General features: G+C 36.2%; 3 protein-coding genes across 7 annotated transcripts in view; 2 read left to right on the top strand and 1 right to left on the bottom strand.

The window, feature by feature from the left end:
• The first annotated feature begins 515 nt into the window (after nucleotides 1-515).
• Nucleotides 516-7352, top strand: tpi1a (triosephosphate isomerase 1a). Of its 2 annotated transcripts, none has more exons than XM_058752940.1 (7): nucleotides 516-606; nucleotides 2122-2245; nucleotides 2352-2436; nucleotides 2574-2706; nucleotides 3335-3420; nucleotides 3860-3947; nucleotides 4721-7352. In XM_058752940.1, the coding sequence occupies exons 3-7, from the start codon at nucleotides 2359-2361 to the stop codon at nucleotides 4837-4839; spliced, it is 504 nt and encodes a 167-aa protein (XP_058608923.1). In that variant the 5' UTR covers nucleotides 516-606; nucleotides 2122-2245; nucleotides 2352-2358; the 3' UTR covers nucleotides 4840-7352. The 2 variants fall into 2 exon arrangements, with proteins under 2 accessions (XP_058608923.1, XP_058608922.1); XM_058752939.1 differs by having other exon boundaries at nucleotides 526-791.
• Nucleotides 5956-26453, bottom strand: eno2 (enolase 2). 4 transcript variants are annotated; one of them, XM_058752937.1, is made up of 12 exons: nucleotides 26435-26453; nucleotides 15118-15203; nucleotides 14695-14790; nucleotides 14458-14516; nucleotides 13482-13551; nucleotides 10655-10788; nucleotides 10304-10526; nucleotides 10015-10212; nucleotides 9050-9251; nucleotides 8847-8955; nucleotides 8703-8761; nucleotides 5956-7870 (listed from the first exon to the last, which is right to left on the bottom strand). In XM_058752937.1, exons 2-12 carry the CDS (start codon nucleotides 15200-15202, stop codon nucleotides 7801-7803), a joined length of 1305 nt encoding a protein of 434 aa, XP_058608920.1. In that variant the 5' UTR covers nucleotide 15203; nucleotides 26435-26453; the 3' UTR covers nucleotides 5956-7800. The 4 variants fall into 4 exon arrangements, with proteins under 4 accessions (XP_058608920.1, XP_058608917.1, XP_058608918.1 ...); XM_058752934.1 differs by lacking the exon at nucleotides 26435-26453 and adding an exon at nucleotides 17462-17600; XM_058752935.1 differs by lacking the exon at nucleotides 26435-26453 and adding an exon at nucleotides 16475-16618.
• The window catches only part of chd4a (chromodomain helicase DNA binding protein 4a), a 31341-nt gene continuing 29454 nt past the window's right edge, over nucleotides 25128-27014 (top strand). Inside the window, exons 1-2 of the mRNA XM_058752930.1 lie at nucleotides 25128-25348; nucleotides 25756-25881. Coding sequence (XP_058608913.1) covers nucleotides 25827-25881 — 55 coding nt within the window. The 5' untranslated portion in view covers nucleotides 25128-25348; nucleotides 25756-25826. The remainder of the gene's footprint in view (nucleotides 25349-25755; nucleotides 25882-27014) is intronic.

Genomic DNA, 27014 nt, shown 5'->3' with positions numbered 1-27014 from the left:
GGCTGTGGGGACGAGCAGTTTTGTGGTGCTCGGAATTCTTTATAATTAATTAAAAACAAATTTTGCCACATTGATGGCTCAAGAAGGTGTAATTGTTCAAATAACACATTGTTTCATTTTAAAATACATTTTTTTAAAAAAAGTGTGTTTTTTCAGGTGTAATATTTCTGTAAAGGCTAGGAACAGAAAAATGGACATTTCCAAAGAATGACCCCTATATATTTTAGGCTATAAATATTACAGCTCCCCTTTGAAGCTCTTGTGCTTTTCTCCTTTTCCATCTCTCCAATCCTATTCTGCTCACAGTTGATTGGAGACGAGTTTTGTTCCCACTTTTGTTGCAGTTTGCAAATTTTTGTAAAATAGCTTCTGTTTTTGCTTTTCAGATAAAAGAGTGGTTTCAGTTTAATATGTTGCAGGCTCATTTATTGGTAATAAATAATTGATAATAAATAATATTGATGATAATAAATCATTAAAAAAAACATATTGGGCCTGCTTTTGAAGCTGTGGCTGCTTATTTGTCTCGCGAGAGTTGGCAACTGTGCTTCCAACGCCAAAGCGCTCCTGAATATTAACAACCAAGCCTTCTCCATAGTAGTATTCGTAAGTTGTCTAACGGGGCGATTAATTTATACTGCAGTCGTTGTGTTTGGTTCGATCGGTTTGTCTCGCAAAAATGTCCTCAAGAAATTTCTTCGTCGGAGGAAACTGGAAAATGAACGGCGATAAAGAGAGTTTGGGCGAGCTCATAATGACCTTGAACACGGCCAGTCTCCACGATGAAACAGGTCCATGGCGTTCATTTGATGTTACGTCGTTTACCTGAAAGAATATTAAGTAGAAAGTATTTCATTTTTCAATTTCACAGATTAGTTCGATGTATTTTGTATATATAGCTAATCGACAGAGTTGTTTAGAAACACTATATTATGTCACGTGACACTTTTAATTGATATGGAGGCTCGTGTGGACATACATGACTTGCATGTTTGAACTGCTTTTGCATAAAAATAACTTAAAATCTTAAATATAAAACTAGTTTATTTTGTTATACAGTTGATTTTCTTATATTATTGCATGTCACAGACATTTTTCATAGGCCTGCTATGTAGAAAGCTTCATTATTAATTTATCATTTTTGGTCCTAAAAATGCTATATTTGTCCTGTCCCATATATGTCACACATGCCTAAAACAATTACAAAACTTACTAGCTAAATAAGTAGCCAAGTGATATTTGATATTATTTTTCATGAGAAATACTGATATTTCTGTGTAGGCCTGCTGTAGAAAGCTTTATAATTAATTTAAATTTGTGGTCCTATAGACTCTGTATTTGTCTTGTTCCATACATCCGATATTTGTCCCATAAGCATAAAAAATATAACTAGTTTTTAGCTAAATAATTGTTAGCTAAATGATATTTGCCCAATCCCAATTTTTGGCCCATATGCATAAAATATTTGTTAGCCAAATTATTTGCTCCCATTCTAACTTGGGAAAATATCTAATCGATTCAGAGATCATCAATAATAATAACATTTAACACACACACACAAATTATTTAAAATTTTTGGTCCTACAGTACATTTGTCCCATATGCATAAAAAATGTTTGCCAAATAATTTGCTATGGAAGCCCCAAAAAAAAGGTAATGGCTGCTTTTTTTTCTTTTCTCACAATTCTGACAGTTTTCTTGCAGTTGACAATTCAGTTTATATCTGATTTCCAGTTTCTTTTAGACTTTGCTATAAATTCACAATGGCGAGAAGAAAAAGTTGAGATTAAAAAGTGCAAGATAGGAAGTTGCTAAGTTCAATGGAAAAAAACAAAAGTTGGAATTGCAAGATATAAACACAGAATTGCAAGTTGATTTATTTTATTCCGTGGCAGAAACAGGCTTTCGTGATTTATTTCCATTCTACCTTGAGAAAAATATCTAACAAATTCAGAGGTAGTAAAAAATAACAACAATAATAATAATAAAAAAGACATATTTCACACAAAAACTATGGCATGAGGGTGAGTAAATGATGACTGATGGATTCATTCAAAAGTGGTCATGCTGGCTTTCATAATTATATATCATCATAACAGTGGTTTTGTCTTCATTGTTTAGAGGTGGTGTGTGGAGCACCGTCCATCTATCTCGATTACGTGAGGTCTAAGCTGGACCAGAGGATCGGTGTGGCCGCCCAGAACTGCTATAAGGTACCCAAAGGAGCCTTCACCGGGGAGATCAGGTATGTGTGCTCATTGGTATCTTTTATAGTTTTTATGAACAACCATTTATCACTGTCAAACTCCAAAACCATATTTCACGTTCTCTGCTTTTCTACTCCGCTTTAGCCCAGCGATGATTAAAGACTGCGGCATCGACTGGGTGATTCTGGGCCATTCTGAGAGGCGTCACGTGTTTGGCGAGAGCGATGAGGTATTTTAATAGGAATCCAAACCCTTTTATGTCTTTGCTTTTCTGTATAATGAAATTCAGGCCTCGTATTGATGCCTATCTGTGCTATTCTGCATTCAGCTCTGTTTCACTCTGATTGACTGTGATGTCCTTTGCAGCTGATTGGCCAGAAGGTGGCCCATTGCCTAGAGAGCGATTTGGGTGTGATCGCCTGCATTGGGGAGAAACTAGAGGAGAGAGAAGCTGGAACCACTGATGACGTGGTGTTTGAACAGACTAAAGTCATTGCAGGTAATTTGAAAACACAAATCTGATATCAAATATGTGATTTTAACATTGTGGATTGTCAACAAATGTGACCCTGGAGCACAAAACCAGTCATAAGTCGCATGGGTATATTTCTAGCAATAGCCAAAAATACAGTGTATGGGTCAAAATGATAATTTTTTTGTTTTATGACAAAAATCATTAGTATATTAAGTAAAGATCATGTTCCATTAAGATATTTTGTAAATTTCCAGCCGTGAATATATTAAAACTGAATTTTTGGTTAGTAATATGCATAGCTAAGAACTTAATTTGGATAACTTTAAAGGCGATTTTCTCAATATTTAGATTTTTTTTGCACCCTCAGATTCCAGATTTTCAAATAATTGTATCTCAGCCAAATATTGTGATGTATGTAAACCATACATCAATGGAAAACTTATTAATTCAGCTTTCAGGTGATGTATAAATCTCAATTTCAAAATATTGACCCTTATGACTGGTTTAGGGTCACAAATATGCTACGGTTTGGCAGATTTATTTTGATGGTTTATATGAAATGTTTTTCAAACAGTTAATTTTTTTTTTGTTCTAGGACCCTGTTCATGCATGTGAAACACTTAAAGCCTTGATCAATTTCTGTATTTTATAGACAATGTGAAGGACTGGACTCGTGTGGTTTTAGCGTATGAACCAGTCTGGGCCATTGGCACTGGTAAAACCGCCACTCCTGATCAGGTAAATCTGTATTCATACTATCATCTCACGTTTCATCTCCATTATCATCTTTGATTGCTCTCATTTCATATTTATTAATCATTTTGTATATTAAGTCATTTTATGATCATGTACTTTATATGGTGTTGCTCTTAAAAATAAAGGGTCTTTATTGGCATTGATGGTCCCAATTGGCATTGACCTCACAGAAGTTCTTTTTGTAGTGGAAAGCGATTTTTCAGATCATTATAATGTTTTACACTAGGAATATATAAATAAAAAAAAAATTTTTTTTTTTTTTAAAGAACTGTCACTTGAATGGTTCTTTGGGGAACCTTAAATGAATCTTTGCTTTGGAAAAACCTCCTTTTGAAATGTTTATTTTTGCTTTTAAGAGTAAAGTGGTGCACAAACACCAAACTATTTTAAATGAAGTCGTCCTGTTATTTGTGTGCTGCAGGCTCAGGAGGTGCATGAGAAGCTGAGAGGATGGCTGAGAGCGAATTTGTCGGATGCAGTAGCCGACTCTGTGCGTATCATCTACGGAGGTGAGTCTGCAGTGTTCAGAGCATCCTGTGTGTTCAATTCTGAGTGGCCTTAAAGATATAGTTCACCCAAAAATGAATATTCTGTCATTTGCTCAGTTCATGTCACGCCACATCCCATTGACCTTCCTTTGTCTGTGGAACACAAAAGAAATTTGGTAGAATGTCCATGCATGATGCAATTTAATGAAAGCAAACAAGATTCCAAAAATTGTATCCAAAGCAACTTAAACTGCATTCAGAGCATACATTTTATCATTTCATGCATTAACTGGGAATCGAACCATGACCTTTTCGTTGCTAGCACCATGCTCTACTGTTTAAATGACTGGAGTTGCTATTTAAACTCTTATTTTACACAGCATTTACTTTTAAGTCGTTAAGAAATATATGCAAATAGAAGATGTGCTCTATACTTTGACAAGAACTATACTTTGTCACTTGCTCACCAATGGATCCTCTGCAGTGAATGGGTGCCAATGAGAGTCCAAACAGCTGATAAAAACATCACAGTAATCCACATGAATCCAGTCCATCAGTTAATGTCTTGTGAAGCGAAAAGCTGTGTGTTTGTAATAAACCATTGCTTCTAGCTAAAATACTAGTCCTCTATCCATAATCTTGCTTTGTAACATGTAATTTAATGGACACGTATCTTTATTGACTCAATGCTGATGCCTTTTTACTTGATAACAATTTAACAAATACAATTACTCTTAGTTTGCTCTCTTGGTAACTCGGCAGTTATGTTCTTCTCTCCTCTCCTCATTTCACAGGCTCTGTTACTGGAGGAAACTGCAAAGAGCTGGCAGCCCAGCTTGACGTTGATGGCTTCCTGGTTGGAGGTGCTTCCCTGAAGCCAGAGTTTGTTGACATCATAAATGCCCGCTCATAGAGATGCCCGGCCATTTTGATGGTCCAAAACTGCCGCACTGCCCAATCAGTGTAGACCAGCTTCTTGTTGTCATTCCAGCAGGTCTGAAAGTGCATTTGTGGTTGTGTTGCTTTTGCTCACCTTCTTGTTAAACAGTCGGAGTGGGTTATTGGACTGGAATATTAACATCAACTTAAAGTAATAGAAGAGAGCTTGGGCATGTTAGTTTGTTATTGCTGCTGCACTCGAGTTAACTGCTGTGTTGTCTATGCACTTCTAGAGCACACTACTTGAAATCTAACATACTGTATTCTCCACATCGATTAACTTACAAGACCAGCGTTGAATGCTTAACTGAGTCTGTAGTGACTTAATGAGCACTTTATCCTCTGTAGAAATGACTACCTCGGTAGAAAATTAAAAGCGTTATTTGTCCTGTCTTCTTGTAGTGTTTTCTCTTGGCCTTTTTTTTATTTTTTCTTCTTATTTAATCAGTGACGTTAAATGCTGTGCATACAGAAACTAAAGGTTAAATGGTGTAAAATATTTTTCAATATTTTTTGCATAATTTTCATGTTTTTACAGTTAATTTGAAATATCATTAAGATGCATTTACGTATCTGATTAAAGCAAAAACAGTAATTGTGAAATAGTACAATTTCAAATAACCTTTCTGTTTGAATATATTTTAAAATGTAATTTCTGTGATCAAAGCTGATTTTCAGCATCACTCCAGTCTTCAGTGTCACATGATCCTTCAGAAATCTTTCTATGATGCTGATTTGCTGTTCAAGAAACATTTCTTATCAAAGTTGAAAATCATTTTGCTGTGCATGAATAGAAAGTTCAAAAATTAAAAATAAAAATCTTTTGAACATGTCTTAACTGACACTTTTAATACATTTAATGCATCCTTGCTGAATAAAAGTCGTCATTTCTTTTAAAAACTCCTTTTTTTTTTTAATTGAGCTGAATTCATTGACTGAGTTTTCTAATGTAGATGACAAGAAATACAATTTTAAAAACCCATTAAAACACTATCCTGTTCTATAATTGAGAGTCTAAATGGTGAAAAGCCATTTAAACGTCCTCCTCTGCTTTTAATGATGAGAAGAAAACACACTTAGGGACTCGAGGTTGACGAAAGTAATGACAGCTTTAATATTCCATAACATTATTCACTGACAGGCTTGTCAGTCTTTTTTTTTTTTTTTCTTCTTCTCTCCATCTTGCTTTCTTTTCCTTCTTTCACCACAATAATCTCACAAAATGATGAAAAGATAAGTCATCAGGGAGGAAAAAGATTTCAGGTATGGGGGAACAAGCCAAGTCATAACCACAAGAAGGGGAAGGGGGAGAGGAGACAGATAAAACGACGAGAAAGGAAGAAACACAGACTGCAAGTCCATAGAGGGGGAGAATAAGGAATCATGTGCGTTGAGGGTGAGACTTTGCTACACAAATGTGAGTGAGAGAGTGAGTGAATGTGTTTGGTCTCTATTCATGTAAGCGTGTCTGTCGGTCCAGTTCTTGAATCAGATCTGTCATTGTGATTATGTCTCTCTTTCTTTCACTACTGGATTTAATCATTCATCTTAAAGCAGAAGTGAAGTGTCTCATTCCTACAGCTGTCAGTCTCTTATATATATTTGGACAATGGTAGCCCCGCCCCAAACACACGCCATTGGTTGAGCCAGAAATGTGCCAACAGATGGCTCACTTACAGATTGTTTTATTCAATGCAAAAAAACTTCCACTTCCCCTTTAGGATGGAGATCCAGGGTAAAAGAAAATGTGAAAGTACATTTTAAGAGTCATTGCATGAGAAAATCCGGTAGATTTATGAAGATTATGGGGTTCTTGAATATAATTATTATTATTAGAAGTGATATGTGAACTTTATGTTCGATCCTTTAGATTTCATTCTCTTTATTTATTCATTTTTTGCTGTGTTGATTTATGTAGGGAGCCATAAGACAACAATATCATAACATACTCAGGACATATTTTAGACCTTCCAAATCAATGACAAAGATATACAGAAACTTATGAACTTTGTGGAAATAAATATATTCTACACATTATTTTAAATGCTTCATATGCTAAAATGAGTAAAACACACTTTTCTTTTTCTTTTTATGTTTTTTCACCCTATTTTATTTTATTTGTTGATTTGAATGAATAACAGTTTGTTTTAAAAGGCTCTTTTTCCTCAGCATGCTTTTGGGTCAGAGATGGACACAAAAAACAGCATCTGAGAAAGAGAGTATTGTTTGATAAAAAGCATCTAATGCCCTGGGCAAATGACTTCGTAAACTGTCTTTTAGACTGTCAATGTCACTCATTTCAGCGTGATTTTCCTATTGAAAATCCCACTGCTGCATAAATAGTCAGGTAACTATTTGATTTTTCTACTCTCCTTTTTCCAAAATCTATGTATTTTTGCCTAGTTCTCATGCAATGAACCATAAAAATTACTTTTGGTTTCTTTAGCATGGACAGTGTTTTTTTTTATTTTTTATGTACATACATTTGACATCTAAACTGAAGCTTAATTTTAAAGATTACACCTGATTAAAATAAATCTCTACTTTTATTCCATCTGAGTTAAATCCTTCTTTTTAAGAGTCTTTGCCTTGTTAAACTCAAGGTCCATTTTCTATATCATACGCATGCATGCATGTCCACCCTGTGCACATGTTTTGCCCGTCAAGTAATTCAGTATCACTTGTGCATAATGTTGGTCGGTCCAGGAGCCACTGTGCATAATATTTGGTCTATCAAAGCCTGTCCACAGTCCAGTTTAAATATATACTTTGAGTGTCTGAGTAAGTCATCTTTTGTATATCAGTGCAAATAGTGCTGTTTTAATGCATTTTGAATGATTTGAGGGGAGGTCAAGGGCAGTCAGTCGGTTCAGTGCAGTACATACTCTGTTTGTCAGTTGTTTTTTTGTGTGATTTCGGTGTGGTGATGTCAGTATCACAGAGCGCTAGGGTTTCTGAAATTGTGCCCGGCGAATCGAGCCTGATCGCCCAGTTCTTCTTCAATCCTGTGAGGCAGGAAAAAAACAGACAGATTGGCAGAGATGGACATGGATTAATTATATGGGAACAGGAGGTGACAGAGAAACAGCTAGAAGACTGTAATCAACAATGTTAATCAGAGTAATTATTGGTTTCTTACGTGGCCAACGCTATTTTTGAGACTGGGACTTTTTCAGTCAGTTGAGTCATATTCATTTGTACTTGCTGATGCACAATCAAACATTTTTATATTTTCTAAAGAAAATTGCCTTCATTCAATGGAAGTCTATGGGATTTATTTAGCCTTCTTTATCATCCAATTGTATAGAGGATGAAAAAGCAAACAAGTTGAGCAAGGGGTTCAATACTTACTGTTAGATACCTAAAAATAAGTATGAACAGTACTCTAGCAGTAACTTTAAAAAAAAAAAAAAAAAGTCAACAGTTGTGGCTTTACAGGTTTATTATAGTTATCTAAAACTAAAACCGTTAAAAACTGTACTTTGTATAATAACATTTAATTACTGTTCAATTAAATTAAATTAAATGTAATAAATTAAAAGCTAAAAAAATTAACTAAAAAAAAAAAGATTGAAACTTTAACAAAAATTAATTAAAAATATATCATTTAAAAATAAAACCATTAATAAAATCTATAATAATATCTCTATGATACTAAAATAACACTGTGCTTTACAAATCTGAGTTGAAAGCAAAAACTAACACTTTTAAAATTTTAGTAACAGCCTATTTAAAAAAAGGCAAAAAGTATGTGATAATTATTTGGACATTGTTTTGGGGTATGAAATCATTTTTTACTGGATTACTCAAAAATAGTAAGACTGAATGCTCTCTTGCCTCATAAGTTGGTTGTATTTTGCGAGACGCTCAGATCTACATGGAGCTCCTGTCTTTATCTGAAAGACAAGAGAGAGAAAGAGTTACAGTTTGATTTGATTAACATTAATATTAACATTAACAATTAACACTGTGTGTGTGTACCTGTCCAGTGCAGAGTCCCACCACTAGATCAGCGATGAAAGTGTCTTCTGTCTCTCCTGAGCGATGGCTGACCATCACGCCCCATCCGTTGGCCTGAGCGAGCTTACATCTGAGGGATACACAGTTCAAAATGAGAAGATTGGGAGCTGGAAACGCTGGCACTAAACTAAGGTTTATGGGGCATGATCTACAGATTGACTCACGCCTGGATGGCCTCTGTGACCGTGCCGATCTGGTTGACCTTCAGGAGCAGACAGTTGCATGCGCGGTCTTCCGCAGCCTTCTCTATCCTCTTTGGGTTCGTCACAGTCAGGTCGTCGCCCACAATCTGGATCCCCATGGAGCCCGTCATGTTAGTCCAAGCGGCCCAGTCATCCTGATCAAACGGGTCCTCAATAGACACCACTAGCGATTTAAGATAGAGAAGCAACGGAGGCATTATACTGATCAAAGGTGACAGCAAAAATAATTATAATGTTACAAAATAGTTGCATGCAAAAATGCATGGTTTCTTATACAGCAAATCAGCATATTAGAATGATTTCTGAAGGATCATGTGACACTGAAGACTGGAGTAATGATGCTGAAAATTCAGCTTTGAGTCACAGAAATAAATTACATTTTAAAATATATTAAAATAGAAAACAGATATTTTAAATTGTAATCATATTTCACAATATTACTATTTTTACTGTGTTTTTGATCAGTTAAATGCAGCTTTGGTTAGCAGAAGAGACTTTTTTCTTTTAAAAACCCTGAAATAAAAACTTTAGAACAGTAATGTATATCAAGTGAAAGTTATCATATTTACTAGTTTGACACGATCATGAAAGGTTGGATGTAACTTTGCAAAGATAAGGTTGATAAATAGTTATATTCCTATTCTCATGTTAACTAGTTTCATTTTGAAGTGTTAGTGAAGGGTGTGATAATTAATTGTATTTTAATAATAATAATTAAATTAATTTCAATAATGACAATTGTCCCTAGACTTTCAATGTAGGTGCATTACTCTAAAAACAAGCAAAGTAAATGAAAAAAAAAAACATTATTTAGTATTGAATTTACAATGTAAATTCCTTAAAATAAAGCTCAAAGCCTCAAAACCTTACTATATTAACATTTAAACTTTAAAATTCCTTTATGTCTTATTTCATTTCCAGTTTACCTGGATAATCGTTGACAAACGTCTGGTAGATCTCTAACAGCTCATCGCTGGTGATGTGTCTGTCTGGGTTTGGAGGAGACTTGAAGTCGAGGTCGTACTTGCCGTCACGGTAGAACTCAGAGGCGGCTACATCCATCCCAATCACGACTTTATCTGTGAACCCGGCCTTGTCTATGGCCGTCTTTATCAACTCAAGTGCTGTGGAGGCGTGATAGAGAAGCCAGTAATGGATAAATTCATTATGATGAAATTGGATCACATGCTCAGACAAGGCGATTCACTGATTCACCTTCACTGTTCTCCAGGATGTTTGGAGCGAATCCTCCCTCGTCACCGACGTTGGTGGCGTCTTGGCCGTACTTCTCCTTGATGACACCCTTGAGCGTCTGGTAGAGCTCGGCTCCGACACGCAGGGCATCACGGAATGACTCCGCCCCCACAGGAAGCACCATGAATTCCTGCATGGCCAGCTTGTTTCCAGCGTGGGAGCCTCCGTTGATGACATTAAAGGCCTGACGAATGGATAGAGAAGATGTGCTTAGTCAGTCTATTTCCATAGATAATCAAGAGAAAATAGCTACAGATGTGAATTATGATGTTGCGAACTGAAGTCAAGCAGTTGAGTAATGAGTTTTCTTACAGGAACTGGCAGCACTAGTTCTGTGTTTCCTGCCAGATCAGCAATATGACGATACAGAGGGACGCCTTTTTCTGCCGCACCGGCCTTGCAGATGGCCAGAGACACTCCCAAGATGGCATTAGCTCCAAACTGAGCTGTAGACATGATGAACAGATTTAAAATGAAGATTGTATTTAATAATTATCTCATTTTTATGTGATTTATATGCTAGTTTCATTGTATAAGAAATATATTTTTCCATAAACAATGTACATTTTGTAACAGTTTTGGAACAAGTACTGAAATGATTAATGATTTCGTGATTAATCGTTTTTTGTTTTTAAAAAAGGTATTTTAGTTAGTGCTGGGCAACGGTTAATCACGATTAATCGCATCCAAAATAAACGTTTTTGTTTATATAATATATGTGTGTGCTGTGTATATTTATTATGTATATGTAAAGAAACACATATATAGTATATATTTTGAAAATATTTATATTCATATAATTTGTATTATATATAAATATATTTAATATATAAACAACATATTTTTCTTAAATATATACATGCATGTGTGTGTATTTATATATACAACCCGAATTCCTGAAATGTTGGACGCTTTTTTAAACTTGAATAAAATGATAACTAAAAGACTTTCAAATCACATGAGCCAATATTTTATCCACAATAGAACATAGAGAACATAACAAATGTGAAATTTTACACTTTTATCCACTAAATGAGCTCATTTCAAATTTGATGCCTGCTACAGGTCTCAAAAAAGTTGGCACGGGGGCAACAAAGGGCTGAAAAAGCAAGAAATTTTGAAAAGATTCAGCTGGGAGAACTTCTAGCAACTAATTAAGTTAATTGACATCAGGTCTGTAACATGATCAGCTATAAAAGGGATGTCTTAGAGAGGCAGAGTCTCTCAGAAGTAAAGATGGGCAGAGGCTCTCCAATCTGTGAAAGAGTGCGTAAAAAGTGTGGAATACTTTAAAAACAATGTTCCTCAACGTCAAATTGCAAAGGCTTTGCAAATCTCATCATCTACAGTGCATAACATCATCAAAAGATTCAGAGAAACTGGAGAAATCTCTGTGTGTAAGGGACAAGGCCAAAGACCTTTGTTGGATGCCCATGGTCTTCGGGCCCTCAGACGACACTGCATCACTCATCGGCATGATTCTGTCATTGACATTACTAAATGGGCCCAGGAATACTTCCAGAAACCACTGTCTGCAAACACAATCTGCCGTGTCATCTGCAGATGCCAACTAAAGCTCTATCATGCAAAAAGGAAGCCATTTGTGAACGATATGACAAATTAAAATGACATTCTTGTTGGAAATCACGGACGCCATGTCCTCCGGGCTAAAGAGGAGGGAGATCTTCCAGCGTGTCATCAGCATTCAGTTCAAAAGCCAGCATCCCTGATGGTATGGGGGTGCATACGGTATGGGCAGCTTGCATGTTTTGGAAGGCACTATGAATGTTGAAAGGAATATAAAAGGTTTTAGAGCAACATATGTTCCCCTCCAGATGACATCTATTTCAGGGAAGGCCTTGTGCATTTCAGCAGGACAATGCAAAACCACATACTGCAGCTATTACAACAGCATGGCTTCGTAGTAGAAGAGTCGGGTGCTGAATTGGCCAGCCTGCAGTCCAGATCTTTCACCTATAGAGAACATTTGGCGCATCATTAAACATTAAACAAAAATACGTCAAAGACGACCACGAACTCTTCAGCAGCTGGAAACCTGTATCAGGCAAGAATGGGACTGTTTTGAAAAGAAGAGGAGATGCTACACCATAGTAAACATGCCCCCGTCCCAACTATTTTGAGAGCTGTAGCAGGCATCAAATTTGAAATGAGCTCATTTTGTGCATAAAATTGTAAAAATTTCTCAGTTTAAACATTTGTTATGTTATCTATGTTTTATTGTGAATAAAATATTGTAATATTATAATATTCTTTTAGTTTTCATTTTATTCAAATTTAAAAAACGTCCCAACATTTCCAGAATTTGGGTTGTACATAATAAATATACACAGTACACACACATACTGTATATTATGCACACAAAAACTTTTATTTTGGATGCGATTAATTGCGATTAATCGTTGCCCAGCACTAATTTTAGTATAGTCTAGTATTTTAAACTAAACTACCATTCAAATATCTGAGATCAGTAAACTTAAAAAAAATAAATAATAATAATTAATTAATACTTGTATTCAACAAGGATGCATTAAATTGATTAAAGGTGACAGTTAAGTAATTTATAATATAACAAAAGATTTCTATTTCAAACAAAAACTGTTCTTTTAAACTTTTCTTAAAAGAATACTGAAAAAAAAGCATCACAATTTCCACAAACATATTAAGCTGTTTTCAAGATAATAATAACAAACGTTTCTTGAGCGTTTCTTAAGCATCAGGTGAGACATTACAGGAATAAATTACATTTTAAAATATATTCTAATAGAAAACAGTTCTTTTAATGTAACTTTTTTATTATAATTTATAATATAAGACTCATCATTTACTTGGCAGGTCACAGTTCCTACAAAGCGTTTGGCATCACTGACAACAAATCTGGCACAACACACTTGTACACAGCATGTTTTAATATAAGCTACAGTGGAGGGTATGATTTCCAATAAGTAAGTTACAATTTGGTTATGGCATCAGAAGACTTGGAATATAGCAAATAAGGTGTATGGACAAACTGTGTGCTGCTTTTTTGTCCTTCTAAGTCATTGTATACGCATTTTCAGTGCTGAACATGCGGCTGAACATCTCCTTTTGTGTTCCACATAATAAAGAACATCATACTTACATTTGTTCTCTGTGCCGTCCATTTCGATCATCATGTTGTCCAGTTTCTCCTGTTCCACCACACTGATCTCCTAAAGTTCACATCATGAAGATAAATCTCTCAAGGTTAATAAAATACAGTGATTGATGCTTAATGAAAATGTTGTTTAATCATTAGCCCTGCTGCTGTGAAATTAACCTTGTTAACATCAAATCATCATCAAATAAACAAATTGCAATATTTGAGTTTTTAGCTTTTGCACTGTAGACATGGGAGTATCTGTAACTTAAAAAAATACATGAAAACGAAAGAATGGAATGTGTAGATCAGAATGAAAATCAAGACCTGGATAATAGGAGATAATTGTGTCTCTGCCTTTGGTAGATTGGTAGCAGTGGGACCTGTTTTAAAATCTCCTGTTATAAGTAAACGAGTATAAAAAAATGAAAAGAAGAATGACTAAGGAAAGTGCAGGGGTGGGATCTGATTCTGATCCCATCTGATCGGAATCTGATCTGTAAAACAAACAAACAAACAAATAACAAATAATTAAATTAACAATTGCTTAGAATTAAACTGTAAAAAAAAAAAAAAAAAACAGATTTAAAACTATTGGGAAAGTGGTGACAAATATCTGGAGAAAAGAACTGCATGGAATGAAAAAAAAAGCATAGGAGCTTGTAAAATAATGTAACTCATAGTGAAAATGCATTAAATAACTAAATTAGCTGTGCTCCCATTAAAACAAGTATATTTTGAATATGAGATGCAAATTATTAGATGATTTAAAAAAATGTTTTTGGTTTTTTTTCCCTTTGAATCGCATATACTGCAATTAATGCTTTAATGTCTCCACAATTCAGACCTTTTCCAGAAATAAGCAAATATGCACAGATTGCAGTAGTTTATACCCCTTCTTGTGCTGGTTGAAAACGGATTCTTTGGTTATTTGTTATAAAAACAAAGGTTCATTAAACACCATTCTCTTTGCACTTACAGATGCGATGAGGGCTGGTCCAAGAGTGTCATTAATGTGACCAACAGCCTTCAGTACACCTTAAAACACAAGAAAAGCAAGAAAACAGGTCACGGCAGGTAAAATTGAAGATAAAATAAACAAAATTATTGCAGAAGGCTTCAAAAAGATGATCTATTTAGTTTTAATTGATCTAATGTTGTAGTGATTGTTAATGCTGCTAATGTTATGAATGATGGAGCATCTGTGATCGCTCACCTTTGCCCTTGTAACGGCTCTTGTCTCCATCTCTGAGTTCCAGAGCCTCATAGATGCCTGTCGATGCTCCGCTGGGCACAGCAGCCCTGAACAGACCTAAAAAAACACTGACACTTCAAATCTGTCATTTATTTACAGCAGTGAATAATACATAATGCATCCATATAATACTGATAGATCTGAATTTACAATTTAACTTTTACATTTGTCTTTTACAAGTAACTTGTATTTGGATATATTTTGATATTGTTAGTTTTATTAGATCTATTATTGACTGTATTTTGCATTTATAGATGCTTTTAATAATGTTCTGAGGAAATATGAAATATTTAATTTAATTTGTAGATAACACATATTTTTTTGGTTTTAAAATTCAGGAATTTTCTGCACATCCCTTGTTGTAGAGAGACTCTACTGATTCACCTTTATCAGTCCTCAGGTCCACCTCCACTGTAGGGTTTCCCCGAGAGTCCAGGATTTCCCTGGCAACGATGCTCACAATGGACATCCTTAAACACAGAGAGAAAACAAGAGAGAGGGGATGAGCTAAACCTCTGCTGACTCTAACTGGACAGGACGTTTCGAAACTGTGTGTCCATAGCATCCTTTAATTGACCTTGCATGAGTAAAACAAACATCTAAAAGTGAGCGAGTCCTCCAGCATGTCAGAACAAACACGGTTTTGTTCTACCTTCACCTGCAATAAATCTCTTGTTACATTCGAAATGCTGCTCAAATGCAAAATGCATAAATTTAAGTGAAGAACTAGGGTTTTTAATAGACAATATGTATTCTGTGATCCAGAAAACCACTCACAGAATTAGTATTTTGGGCACATGCTGAGTGCAATTTGTTCACCAGTGGTGTTTTTTGTTATCCACGAGTACACAAAATGAAGCTTTTGTGAATTTTTGTGCACAAAATCAGTTTTGAGTTTAGTGTTTGGTGCATAAAATAAAGTGCTGACTACATTTCTGTTGTCGAAATCCAGCAGGGTTTGGCTTTCTGTGTACAAAATGCATTAGCGTAACTGCATTTTAGCATGAAATACCGTGTTTTGTGTCATTTAGTCCACACAATTAGTCAGGTTGCACTTGGTGCCGCAAAGAGTTGACAAACATGCATTTGGACCTCCGAGAGGTCCAAATCTTTATGTTTTTTTAGTCGGTAGCCTTATGGGCAGAGCACCGACATATAAGCGCAGTTGTGCTACAGGCGTCCAAGTTAAAATCCCAGCTCGGGGACCTTTCCCAATCCCACCCCCTCTGTCTCTCATTTCACTTCCTGTGACTTCTACACTGTCCTATGCTAATAAAGTAAAAGAATTAAAATAAAATAAAAAACGCCAAAATGAAAATATTGAAAAAGGAATGGATGGGATCATGAATAGTGTGTATGTTCTGTACAAGAATGCGATTTTGTTAAAACAATACAAATAGCTATTTGGTTATATATTTAGGCTATTATTCAATCTTGTTTAAAAATTAACATTTAGAATAACATGCACTGATAAATCATTCAGAATAATTCCAGGAACGTACATTAAGTAGCCTAAAGAGCATCCATTTTGACTTAACCCTCAATGTCTTTCCAAACACATCATGAATGCCAATCAATCCGATGGCTTGGAAAATGGAACCGTTTTTCTGGAACATTTAGTTCCAATGCGAGATACAGTTCAAGCATCGACAGCGAGATGCCACGCTGGCAGCCAATGAAAACCCACAACATGCAAATTGCATTCTAAATATGCCACGGCCGACATGGGCGCACGTGTCACCTTGCTAATGGAATGCGCGTCTCGTAGCACCGACCACCAGCGTTTAAACCGGGGGAGGAGGAGGGGCTTTATTTGTAACTACAACACTGCATGTATGCCCGCAGGTGCCACGGTCCGAGCAGCTCCTGATCGTGCATCTGAATCCGGTCGCTGCTAATTTGCGCCGTGCCAGTGTGATACTGCAGCAACCGTGCTGTCAGCAGATATACAGAGGGGAGGGGGCGATCTGCGGAGGGGTGGGGTGGGGTGGATAGCGCAGAAAAGTGGCGTGATGGGGCAAGAAAAAGATAAATAATTTAACATCCCTTTGGCGAAAAGAAGAGCTTTCTAGAGCATCGAAGCGAATGGTCGCACGGATTGTAATGAGAACTAACGTCAGCGATGGCTCGTTCACTAGCGATTCGTTCTTTTTGCGTTTGTCACGTGACAAATATACGACTCGGAACTCTCGAGGTGAACTAATCGCTAGCGTCTCTCATAATTTACTGCATCAATGACTTCACTGTAATAATTTTAAAAAGCTTGTTTTTTAAATCTAACATTTTAACTGAGCTCCGTTCAAATTAACGAAAGGACTTGCACAAAATAAGATTCAATTCAGTAAAATAAACGATCTTCCAATGAGAACAGATTGGACACATACTGATAACACACCTAGCCTATATAGAAACAGTAAAGCAGACACATAGTGCGGGATCCATCTGCCCGACCCTTCACCAGCGAGCACCAGAAAACACTGCCACCCAAATTCACATCCAGCATCCCAATATAAGGAGTGACTCCACATGCAACTGTCTGTCCGCAGAGACGTGCTCTAAAAACAGCTATGTCCTGACATAATAATAAATAATTGCTCATAAATTAATGCAACATTCACAAAATCATGTCCAAACAGAATAACATATGTTAACCTATATCCAACCCATCAGATGCATTAATGATGCAAAGGTGCAAAAGGAAGAATAAAGGCTTTCGTGCGATGATTACCTGCCGTCAGTGCGTGTAGCCTTGCGTTAGGCAAGCCTGGAAGTGTCGAGCTGCGGAAGAGAGAGGCAAAACAGAGCAAGGGTGGGTGGAAACCAGAATGAGAGCGAGATGAGAGGAGAAACAGAAGGGGGAGGGGATGAAAAGATGAGTCAGAGGAAGATGCTGAGAATTAGAGAGGAGAGGAGGAGAGAAAGAGGAGGATGAGTAGGTCAAGGCGACTGATTAATAAGCGGGAACAAGAGACCCAGGAAGAGGAGGGGAGACAACAAACACAGGGTGCTGCAATGTTCCTCCGTGACTGCTGGTAAAAATAGATGGAGGAACTGGGTAGAAAGAAGCAAGAATAAAACCCTCCAATGTTACTAGGGAATGCAAAGCTTATGATAAATATTAAAATAGGGAAAAGTGATTACAAATCGAACCTGCAACAAATAAAGTAAGGAATTTAAGAAAAATATAAAATCAAGACAAGTTATGATGTCAAATTAATAGCCTATAATAGCCTATTTAAAGTATTCTCAAATTTATGTTGATTTAAATTTGTTAATTGTCATGCCAAAAATATAATTTGTAATGAAAAATGTTACATTCGATTGCAAAAGAATGAAAAATATAAATATTTTCACTTGCATACAAAAGTTTTTTTTTAAATTGCAAAACAATAACGTTATAAAGTCAGCCTGACAGCAAAATTATTTTATTTTTATTTAGTACAAAATTACAATGATTTTTATATCAATTTATTCACTTTCTTAATATACGCTTCTTATGTTTATTGTGTTTAAAACTGTCTAAATGACGATACGTTTTACTTTAACAAATTCATTGTATATTTATGAACAGAATAAGAACATAGTCAAGGGTCTACAGAAAATAGATTATATTGATGTAGCTATGTAGTGTTTTGTGTATGTGTGTGAGTGTGAACATTTAGACTGTTTATTAGACTGACACATAAAGGTGAGTGAAAGATAATCTGTGATTACACTGTTTATTTTAATAAGATTATTTTTCAGGGAATTGGGTCACACAGATCTTGACACTATACAAACATTCATACTGAGATGAAGAGGGTATTATTTTGAAAATAACAGGCTGCACAAACCTCTTGGCCATGCCGTCGCAATTACATTACATTGTGGTGCTTCAGTGTTATGAATGCGATTAATGTTTTTCATGCTTTTTAAAATCTGGTTAATGTTATTAGAGAATAGCAGTAATGTTTCTTCCTTGATCGACAAAGTCCTTAGCCGAGATGGTTTCACTAACAAGAAATAAATTTAAAAAATAAATAAATAAAAGATTTAATTTTTTTTAATGTAACTTATCTGTGTAAATGTGTCTGGGCCAGATTTGGCTACAACTGCTTATTTATCTGTTAGTTGCTAAATTCTCAAGAGAAAAAAGTAGAAACACCATCAGGACATTAAAATTTGGATTTAAAAATTTACAGACCAACAGTAAATGTTCATGTTTAAATAATCACTGCAAGTACAATTAGGAGGTTTACATTTGAGCAGCTTCCTTAAGTAAACCTTTTTATTTCTCCTACAATCTATCAATGAAGTTCAATTGAAGATCATTTAAATACATTACAGACCATAAATTCCAATAACAAATAAAGTGAAAAGTTTACCCTAAAATCTAAATTTGTTAAATATATATTTACACTCAGACTAAGATGTTTGAAGAAAGCAGTGGGGACAATGGGGATATTTAGCAAGACGCAGTGATCTTTAGTTAAAGACATTGTATGGATTTGTTTACAAATACACAGTTTCAAAGATGTTAATTGATGGACTGGACTGGAGTGGTGTGGATTACTTGCAAATTATTGTGATGCTTGTATCAGCTGTTTGGACTCTCATTCTGTCGGCACCCATTGAGGATCCATTGATTGGTGAACAAGTGATGAGATGCTAAATTTCTCTTTGAAGTGGATTCACTCTCAGAAAAAAAGGTACAAAGGCTGACACTGGTACCCTTGCAAAAGGTACTAATATGTACCATTTAAGTATTTGTACACTTCAGGCACTAAAATGTACCTTTAAGGTACCAACATGCACCCTTTATGGTTAAATAAAATACAAATGTGTACAAATGTTTTAAAAAGGTACCACCTCAGCGACAGCTTTTGTGCCTTTTTTGTCTGAGAGTGTAAAAGAGTGAAAAAAAATTGTTATGGCAGTAGAGTTTAAGGCTTGAACAAAGTCAGAAATCCCTGACCTGAAATGTGATCTTTAGCATGTTGAATCAAGCACACAGTTTACCCTGCCCAAGCATTCAAGGATAAATAAGAACACCAGTGTCTCTTTGGCTGCGTTTACACTGGCGCAAAAAAATCCGATCTTTCGCTCACATCTGACACAGATCGGAATTTGTTGCACACGTGTAAACACAAAAACCCGCGCGAGATCCGATTTTTTCGCACCCGGTTTCAGCCACTTCCAAATGTGGATTTTAATCGGATACACATCCGACCTACGTCTAAACACACATATCCGATTCTCCACAGAACTCCCAATGCGAGGGCGACACGTTTGCTCATAAATATTTTTAATGGCGTTGTAATGCAGGCTTGCTGTAGGTATGCGCTCGCATTTTATTGAGATGGAAACTTTAGAAATTGCACATTCAGGAGCTGGTTTTCAACCCCTGCCCCGTACAACAGCTAAAATACAAAATACAACAGCTAAAAGCTACATTATATTTCTGAGCAATGAGGTGATAACTTTGCGGTTTTTGTAATTAAACCGACAAGCTTGTTTGCAATGCTTCACAATCAACATGGGTGCATGCGTTCGTTCTCGTTCTATCCCTCGTTAATTCATTCGAATTCATTTCAATAAATATAATCTTTATTTCACTAAAGAATTCTACCGTTAACGAGTCTAACAAATTAAAATGACCGTTATTTTCCGGTCTTCATCCGTTCAGTCAGATTTTGTGCTGCAAAACATCCATGACAGCCGTTGTCCAAATTATAATGGCCATTCGACGTGAATTATATTAATAATTTTAAGAGCACGGCCATTTAAAACCCGAGGGTCTACCATGTGTATAGTAAAGCCATCACTGCAGACAATACTTTTGAGCGGGAATTAATGTAAACACATATCGGATACCAGTCTTTTAAGTGAATGTAAACAGACGGGCCAAAAAATCGGATATGGTCAAAAGATCGGAACTGTGCATTAAGACTTGCAGTGTAAACGCAGCCTTTGTCCCAATAAATGCCACTCTTAAAAGAAAGATCTTTTCATTGTGTTGACATCAGAACCTGGCTGAATAAACAAATCTGTGGTACATATTCTGTTGAGTCATGGCTTTCCAGCATGTGTCAAATTCACTTCAGCAGACAGGTCACTGTAGAGTCACAGGACTGTCATAAATTATTTTGCATTTCTTTCACAGAGTTGTCTATTTGTACTTCAAAAAAAATACAGCAGTATGCATCTCGGAATAAGAAATCTTGCCACTGTTGACGTCTCAACATTACTGCTATTCTATCAATATAACATTCTGTGGAATCACATTTAAATCAATAATACAAGTTCTACCTAAAGCACACATAGAAACACTTCAGTGTCAAAGTCTTCAGTGTCACGTGATCCTTCAGAAATCATTTAATATGCCGATTCAATGCTCAAGAAACATTTCTTATTATTGTCAATCTTGAAAACAGTTGTGCTGCTTAATATGTTTGTAAACTGTAATATATATTTTCTTTTAGGATGCTTTGATTAACAGAAAATTCAAAAGAACAGCATTTATTTGAATAAGAAATCTTTTGTAATAGTATACATGTGTTTACTGCCACTTTTGCTCACTTTAATGCTCTTTTCTGTATAAAAGTATTAATTTAATTTAACTTAAAACATTTTTTAACAGTAGTGTAAACATATATTAAACAATATAAGGTAGTTTTAATGGATTCAAATAGCTCAAATCACTATTACCTTGTAACATGCTGAAACTGAATGTATTTCAAGTCTTACTGAAATTAAACCAGCCATTAAAACAATACAAATATTCGAGATGTTTGTGTATTAAAAATACAATAATCAAGTATTTGGACATGACTCTGGGTCTGCAGGTTGTGTATATCATTCCTGGTCACTAGGAGGAGCAATATCTCTGTGCCAGATTTGCACAGTCAACCACTAGAGGTCACCATCAACACATTCCTGATTGTCATGATTACTTTTACCCTAAATTAGTATAGTCAAACACACAACTAGTAAATACACACTTAATGTTTCAGACAGTCTCTTTAGTAATTGTTTAAATGTTTTAGTGTTTCTTAGTCTTCCCATAAAAATTCTTGTGTTATTAATTTTTGGGTTTACATACAGGATTTATGATGGGTTTTTTTCTCCAGGCAGTTTTACTGTAGTTGGATTATGGATGTGAATAAACACCCTGCATGGACCATTCTTAGACTGCTGTGCTAGAGATTGCAATCATAACCTTACCATTGCGTTATGTTGGTTGGTTAAAAATAGCACATATCTCACAAGCACATCTGGAAGAGAGGAGATGCCACGAGTCAGTTACTGAAGAGACATTATGTTTTTATAGTACAGACTCTGTCTACACTACCACTCCAGACACTAGATCAGAAAGCTTTGAGAACAGAAAGGTCTACAAACTATAGTACATGTAGCAAAAATATAGTGACTACAGTGTATGTGGAAGGTCTAAAAATTTCCACCTATACTTCAACTTAAAAACTTGAGTTCAGCTGCTGACTTGTATTAAACTGACCTTACAAAAATCAAGTTAAATCTTGTATAACTTTAAAAATGAAGTTGAAATTGGTTAAATTAATCTGAACTAATAGAAAAACATATGCTGACTCGACTCATTGATCATATTTTTACAGTGTGCAAGTTTCTGATCCCAAGTACAAAATAGCATGACACGTACTGGAAAAACAATTTTTGATCTTCTATTTAACTATTCAGTTTGTGATCTGAATTCATTCCATATGAGAATATAGCCTATATATATTTCCATATGATCTACAAATAAATAAGACAAACCCAGTGCGCCTAAAGCATTATGAATTAATAAAGAGCATGCATTTGACCTGATTTCAAATGTTTCCATTGGTAACGGTTGCAGGTTGGGAAAATTACTCATTATCTCTTGTAGTGCCCCATGCATCTCATGCATCATTATTTATTTATTTTTTAATTTGATTTTTTTTTTTACATGTCTAAACTACTTACAGTGTGTTGTATTTCATAGTGTGTTGCAGCGTGGGCCCTGAAGCTAATGCATTATAATTAACATCCATTGTTTACTTACAGAAGTACAATAGGTCCATGTGATAAAATTAATCAATTGCAATGCTTTGGAATATGATGGGGGTGGGAAATATGAGGATATGGAAATGACACAGCCATTATATGGTAATGTATATCGAATGTGTCATACTCATAATGTTCATAATGGAAGCCTTGACCAATTACTTCCCTTTTCCTCATGTTTACAATGAACATTGTGTGTAAATATCTGTACGGTGTGCAAAAACAATTAACCAGCCTACTGAAGGATAACGTCTAGGCAGTTTCGCAAATATGAAGCTGCAGTTGCTAATGCAAGGGTGCAGAAACCAGTTTATGCAGTTTTGCATGATTTAGTATTGGGTTCAGGCTGAGATTAAAGGAGGTGGGGGGGTGCTAGTTGTCAGGCATATTATGGGATGTCTGGGCCATTAGGGAGGGAGGGTGGAGGCTGGATTGAAGGGGAGGAAAGAGGGAATATCACATTCGGGACTGTTCATTTTTGTCTCTTTACATTTAGGTGTTTTTTAATTTTTTATCTGGCTTTGTGGTAGAAGATTCACATGTGAGAGAATGATATTTGCATTTCTACCTCATGAAACAGAAAGACTGCAACATTCTTTTTCTGAATTGAGTAAGAACCCTTAAAACAAATGCTTTTAATGTACTAAATGCTTTTAATGTACTAAGCCTACTATATTTGCACAAGCAAAGTCATTGAAATCACGGCCTAATTGCTTTCGTTTTTTGGTCCAATCCAATGTCCCTTAAGAGTTTATCAGCAGCCATCTCTGATGGTGTCCATATGTGGCTCTTTCACCCAGTTATGGAGTCACGTTTGGTTCGGTGCGGGTGTGGGGGGAGGAGGGAACTAGCAGAGAGAGCGTAAAAGGAGTATTATGGTATTCATTTTAGCATGCATGGTAATCTGAAACCCCTCCCTTACACCCCCCACCACCCCAAAAGACAGACACACACACACACACACACACACACACACACAAACACAGAAACACCTCTTTCTTGCATATTGCCATGACAACTGCCAGCACAGGAAGAATATTATGGTCTGTGTTTTCTTTTGGCTGAGACATTATTACTGGATATTTGGTGCTTTGGAGTGTGGAGGAGGGGTGCGCCTGAGTGGGTTGTCATGACGACCACCTCTATATTTCTTTGATATGTAATTATGCTATATGGTGCCTACCTCTCCCCATCCCCCCACCCAACAAATTACATTTGTTTCTATATATGTACATGTGTGCATACATATGTGCTGCATTGTGATGGATGTGCATCAAGAGCCGTCAGTGTTTGTCATTTTACTTCTCTGCATGCAAAGAAATCTAGGTGGATGATTATGGGGTGAAAATGGCAAAATGTTAGCTATGGTGACAATATGAAGAGGACAAACGGGGCCCCAAAGTCCCATCTATAACTTCTGAAGGCCTCAATCTAATGGTGCCAATTCAATTTTAAACACTTATATAGCAGCACTATCAATGTGAGATTTGAACTTGAGAGGTAGACCGTCTTTGAACGTGGCCTTGAAACTAAAAATTCAAAACCAGATCTGCACTCTGAAAAATAAAGGTTCCAAAACTGGGTTTTAGCAGTGATGCCATAGAAGAACCATTTTTGGTTGCCTAAAGAACGTTTCAGTGAAGAGTTCTTAAAAGAACCACTTTTTTTTTCTTTCTTGGTGTAAAGAACATTTTAAAAATCTAAAGAACCTTTTTCCACTATAAAGAACCTTTTATTTAATGGAAAGTTTCCATGGATGCTAAAGATTCTTCATTGAACCATCAGTGCCAATGAAGAACCTTTATTTTTAAGTGTATTATATGCCATTTGGGCTCATTTTTGGACCCCAAACCAAAGTTGGTTGCATGCGGACAGAACAGTTGCAAGCTAAAATGCCATTGGCCTGAGGAGCACTAACTTTAAGTTTGGATCATATATGGCGTTTTATACACTCACAAATGTCTACTGTAAATACAGAACTGTAATAAGGAAGCAGGCTGGCGAGGAGTTGCTAATCGACTTTTTTCCCCTCTCTCTCTCTCTTCCGGCTCAGTTCCCGTTCATTCTTTTTTCGGAGTTATGGTTATTGTGGGATGTCAGTGACTATGTTTATTATTATGGGATGTTAACTGGGGTGGGAGGGGGTGGCTGTCTCTATGGCAACTGTTGCTAAGGGCACGGTGGAATGGGGAAGAGAGGGTCTGTCTTTGGTTGTTGGGGGGGGCTTATTATGGTCTGTATGTTGCAAGGTAACTATGCGGTGGGGGGAAGGGTGAATGTCTGTATGTATGTGTATGTGTGAATATGGGGAGGGAGATTATTATGGGATGTCTGGCCCCTGATCTCTTTGTGTCTATGCAAAGGGTGTAAGTGGCAGAAGGAGAAACTGCGACGTTGTGTGCATCCTACAGCTGAGAAAAACATAACCTGGATACACTTTCACTACATATTCATTATAAACAGGGATATTACAAATTGTTTTTAAGTGTTGATGAAAAGGAGCCAATACAACGTGGGGACATCTTAGATTGAATTAGCTGTTTGTTTGAAAAAAGGGAACAGGTCAAGTTGTGTGAGTACACTTTCTAAGATTGTATTACATTTATTGTACTTATGTTTTTATAAAATCATATTATTTATGACATCTTTTAATGCATGTAAAATGAAAGGAATCTTAAAAGTTATGAAGACTTTGCAGGTTAGCATCCCTAGCCTGCTTAGCTAATGCCTCACTCATATCATGCCCCATTTGCCTATTAAATCTCCATAACTTGTTTCAACCGCGTATTTTAAAAGTTTAAGCATGCTTTGTTTTCAGTTGCATTAAACCAAATGATATTTGTTCACCATTATTAGATATATTTGCACGCTTTTCTGATTTTTTTCTTGCCATGGAGTGACCACTATGATCAGCATGCTACCGTGACTATTAACTTCCGTTTGTATTGTTCTTTTATTTTCTGTCTCCCCCGGCTTCAGGAAGGCACCAGAGGAGGCGAAAATCGGCATACAAGTATTCACAATCCTCTCTAGCTGGTGGAATCAACAATATGTCCGGCAGTGAGGACGACAGAGACGAATTTGAACATCGGTCTATGATGCAAGGTAAAATATTTACGTTTACTGATGCGGGTCAACTCCACTGGATTAGTCGGTTTTGATGTTGTTTACTGTGTTTGTGGATGAAATGCAGATACACGAAAAGTTCGAACGGATTATTTACGACGTATTTTATGTTCTCAGTTGGACTTTATTGGTGCGAAACTTCATTTATTCGACAAAGCATTGGCTAGTCGGCTAACGAAACAACAAGCGCGGTAAATTCTAGATGTTACATTTCTTATGAAGCATAGTAAACCAAAATTGTCGTTTTAATGAGTAATTCACCTTACATATTTGGATACCTTTGCATTTTATCACCCCCTTGACAGGTTTTCAGTCAGCGCTTTGTTTTGCCGGTTTTTTACGCGGCTAACCGTCGACCTACCTACTATTATTTACCGTCATACTCAAATAATATGTCTTTATATTAGCCAAACATGGCACAAAACGTAAATGTAAGCTAATTTGGGAGCTTATTGAACATTGCTGATGGTTTTATAGTAACATTAGATGTGTAATGTTGTTGTTGTACCGGCATCGGTGCTTAGCGGCCTACCGGTAACAGTCGCGTGCGAGTTTGACGCGTGAGGTTTTCTGTGTCCTCGCGCTCTGGCTGTTCGCGCGCTGTCGGCCTGTAGCGTCCAAGCTAAAAAAATGCTATTTTGCGTGTGAAATAACTATAAACGTTGGTTTTTACGTTTAATATTTTGATTTTGCACTTCAGCATGTGCAGGAATCGGATGTGACGCCAGTTTTTTTAGGGAAATGGTTAAAGGGGGGCTTTGCCCGGGCATTCAGAGTTGAATGGAGCAAAATACTCGGTGTATTTTCTTATTTGTACCTTACTTTCTGTCTTACATGATTAGTAAGATTAATTTTAACCACTTTAGGAAGGAAATTATTTTTTCATATGTGCTTAATTTAGTATCTATGGAGCAGTTAGTCAACTCAAAGAGGCTTCTATATTAATTTACTGTGGTACCTGGAGAAAAGCCAGTATATTGTTTTTCATAATGAAATCTGAGGCAAGTCCATTAAGATCTTATCAGATTACTGTCATCCATGGGAAAATTTAGTCAAGGACTGACAGAAGAATAATAATAACAACAACAACAACAACAGTGCAGTGTCACTTC

Source organism: Onychostoma macrolepis, chromosome 19 (assembly GCF_012432095.1).
Source record: "Onychostoma macrolepis isolate SWU-2019 chromosome 19, ASM1243209v1, whole genome shotgun sequence".
Lineage (NCBI taxonomy): Eukaryota > Metazoa > Chordata > Actinopteri > Cypriniformes > Cyprinidae > Onychostoma > Onychostoma macrolepis.
The sequence above is the reverse complement of the archived record's forward strand: the minus strand, read 5'-3'. Positions and strand labels throughout refer to the sequence as shown.

What these genes read in the sequence shown, in the direction of transcription:
- tpi1a (XM_058752939.1), top strand. Translation starts at nt 680, where the DNA reads ATGTCCTCAAGAAATTTCTTCGTCGGAGGAAACTGGAAAATGAACGGC. An exon ending in TGTTTGGCGAGAGCGATGAG is followed by an intron (nt 2,437 to 2,573) that starts GTATTTTAATAG and finishes TGTCCTTTGCAG; the next exon opens with CTGATTGGCCAGAAGGTGGC. An exon ending in TGTGCGTATCATCTACGGAG is followed by an intron (nt 3,948 to 4,720) that starts GTGAGTCTGCAG and finishes CTCATTTCACAG; the next exon opens with GCTCTGTTACTGGAGGAAAC.
- eno2 (XM_058752937.1), bottom strand. Translation starts at nt 15,202, where the DNA reads ATGTCCATTGTGAGCATCGTTGCCAGGGAAATCCTGGACTCTCGGGGA. An exon ending in GGACCTGAGGACTGATAAAG is followed by an intron (nt 14,791 to 15,117) that starts GTGAATCAGTAG and finishes GTGTTTTTTTAG; the next exon opens with GTCTGTTCAGGGCTGCTGTG. An exon ending in GACCAGCCCTCATCGCATCT is followed by an intron (nt 13,552 to 14,457) that starts GTAAGTGCAAAG and finishes TGTGAACTTTAG; the next exon opens with GAGATCAGTGTGGTGGAACA.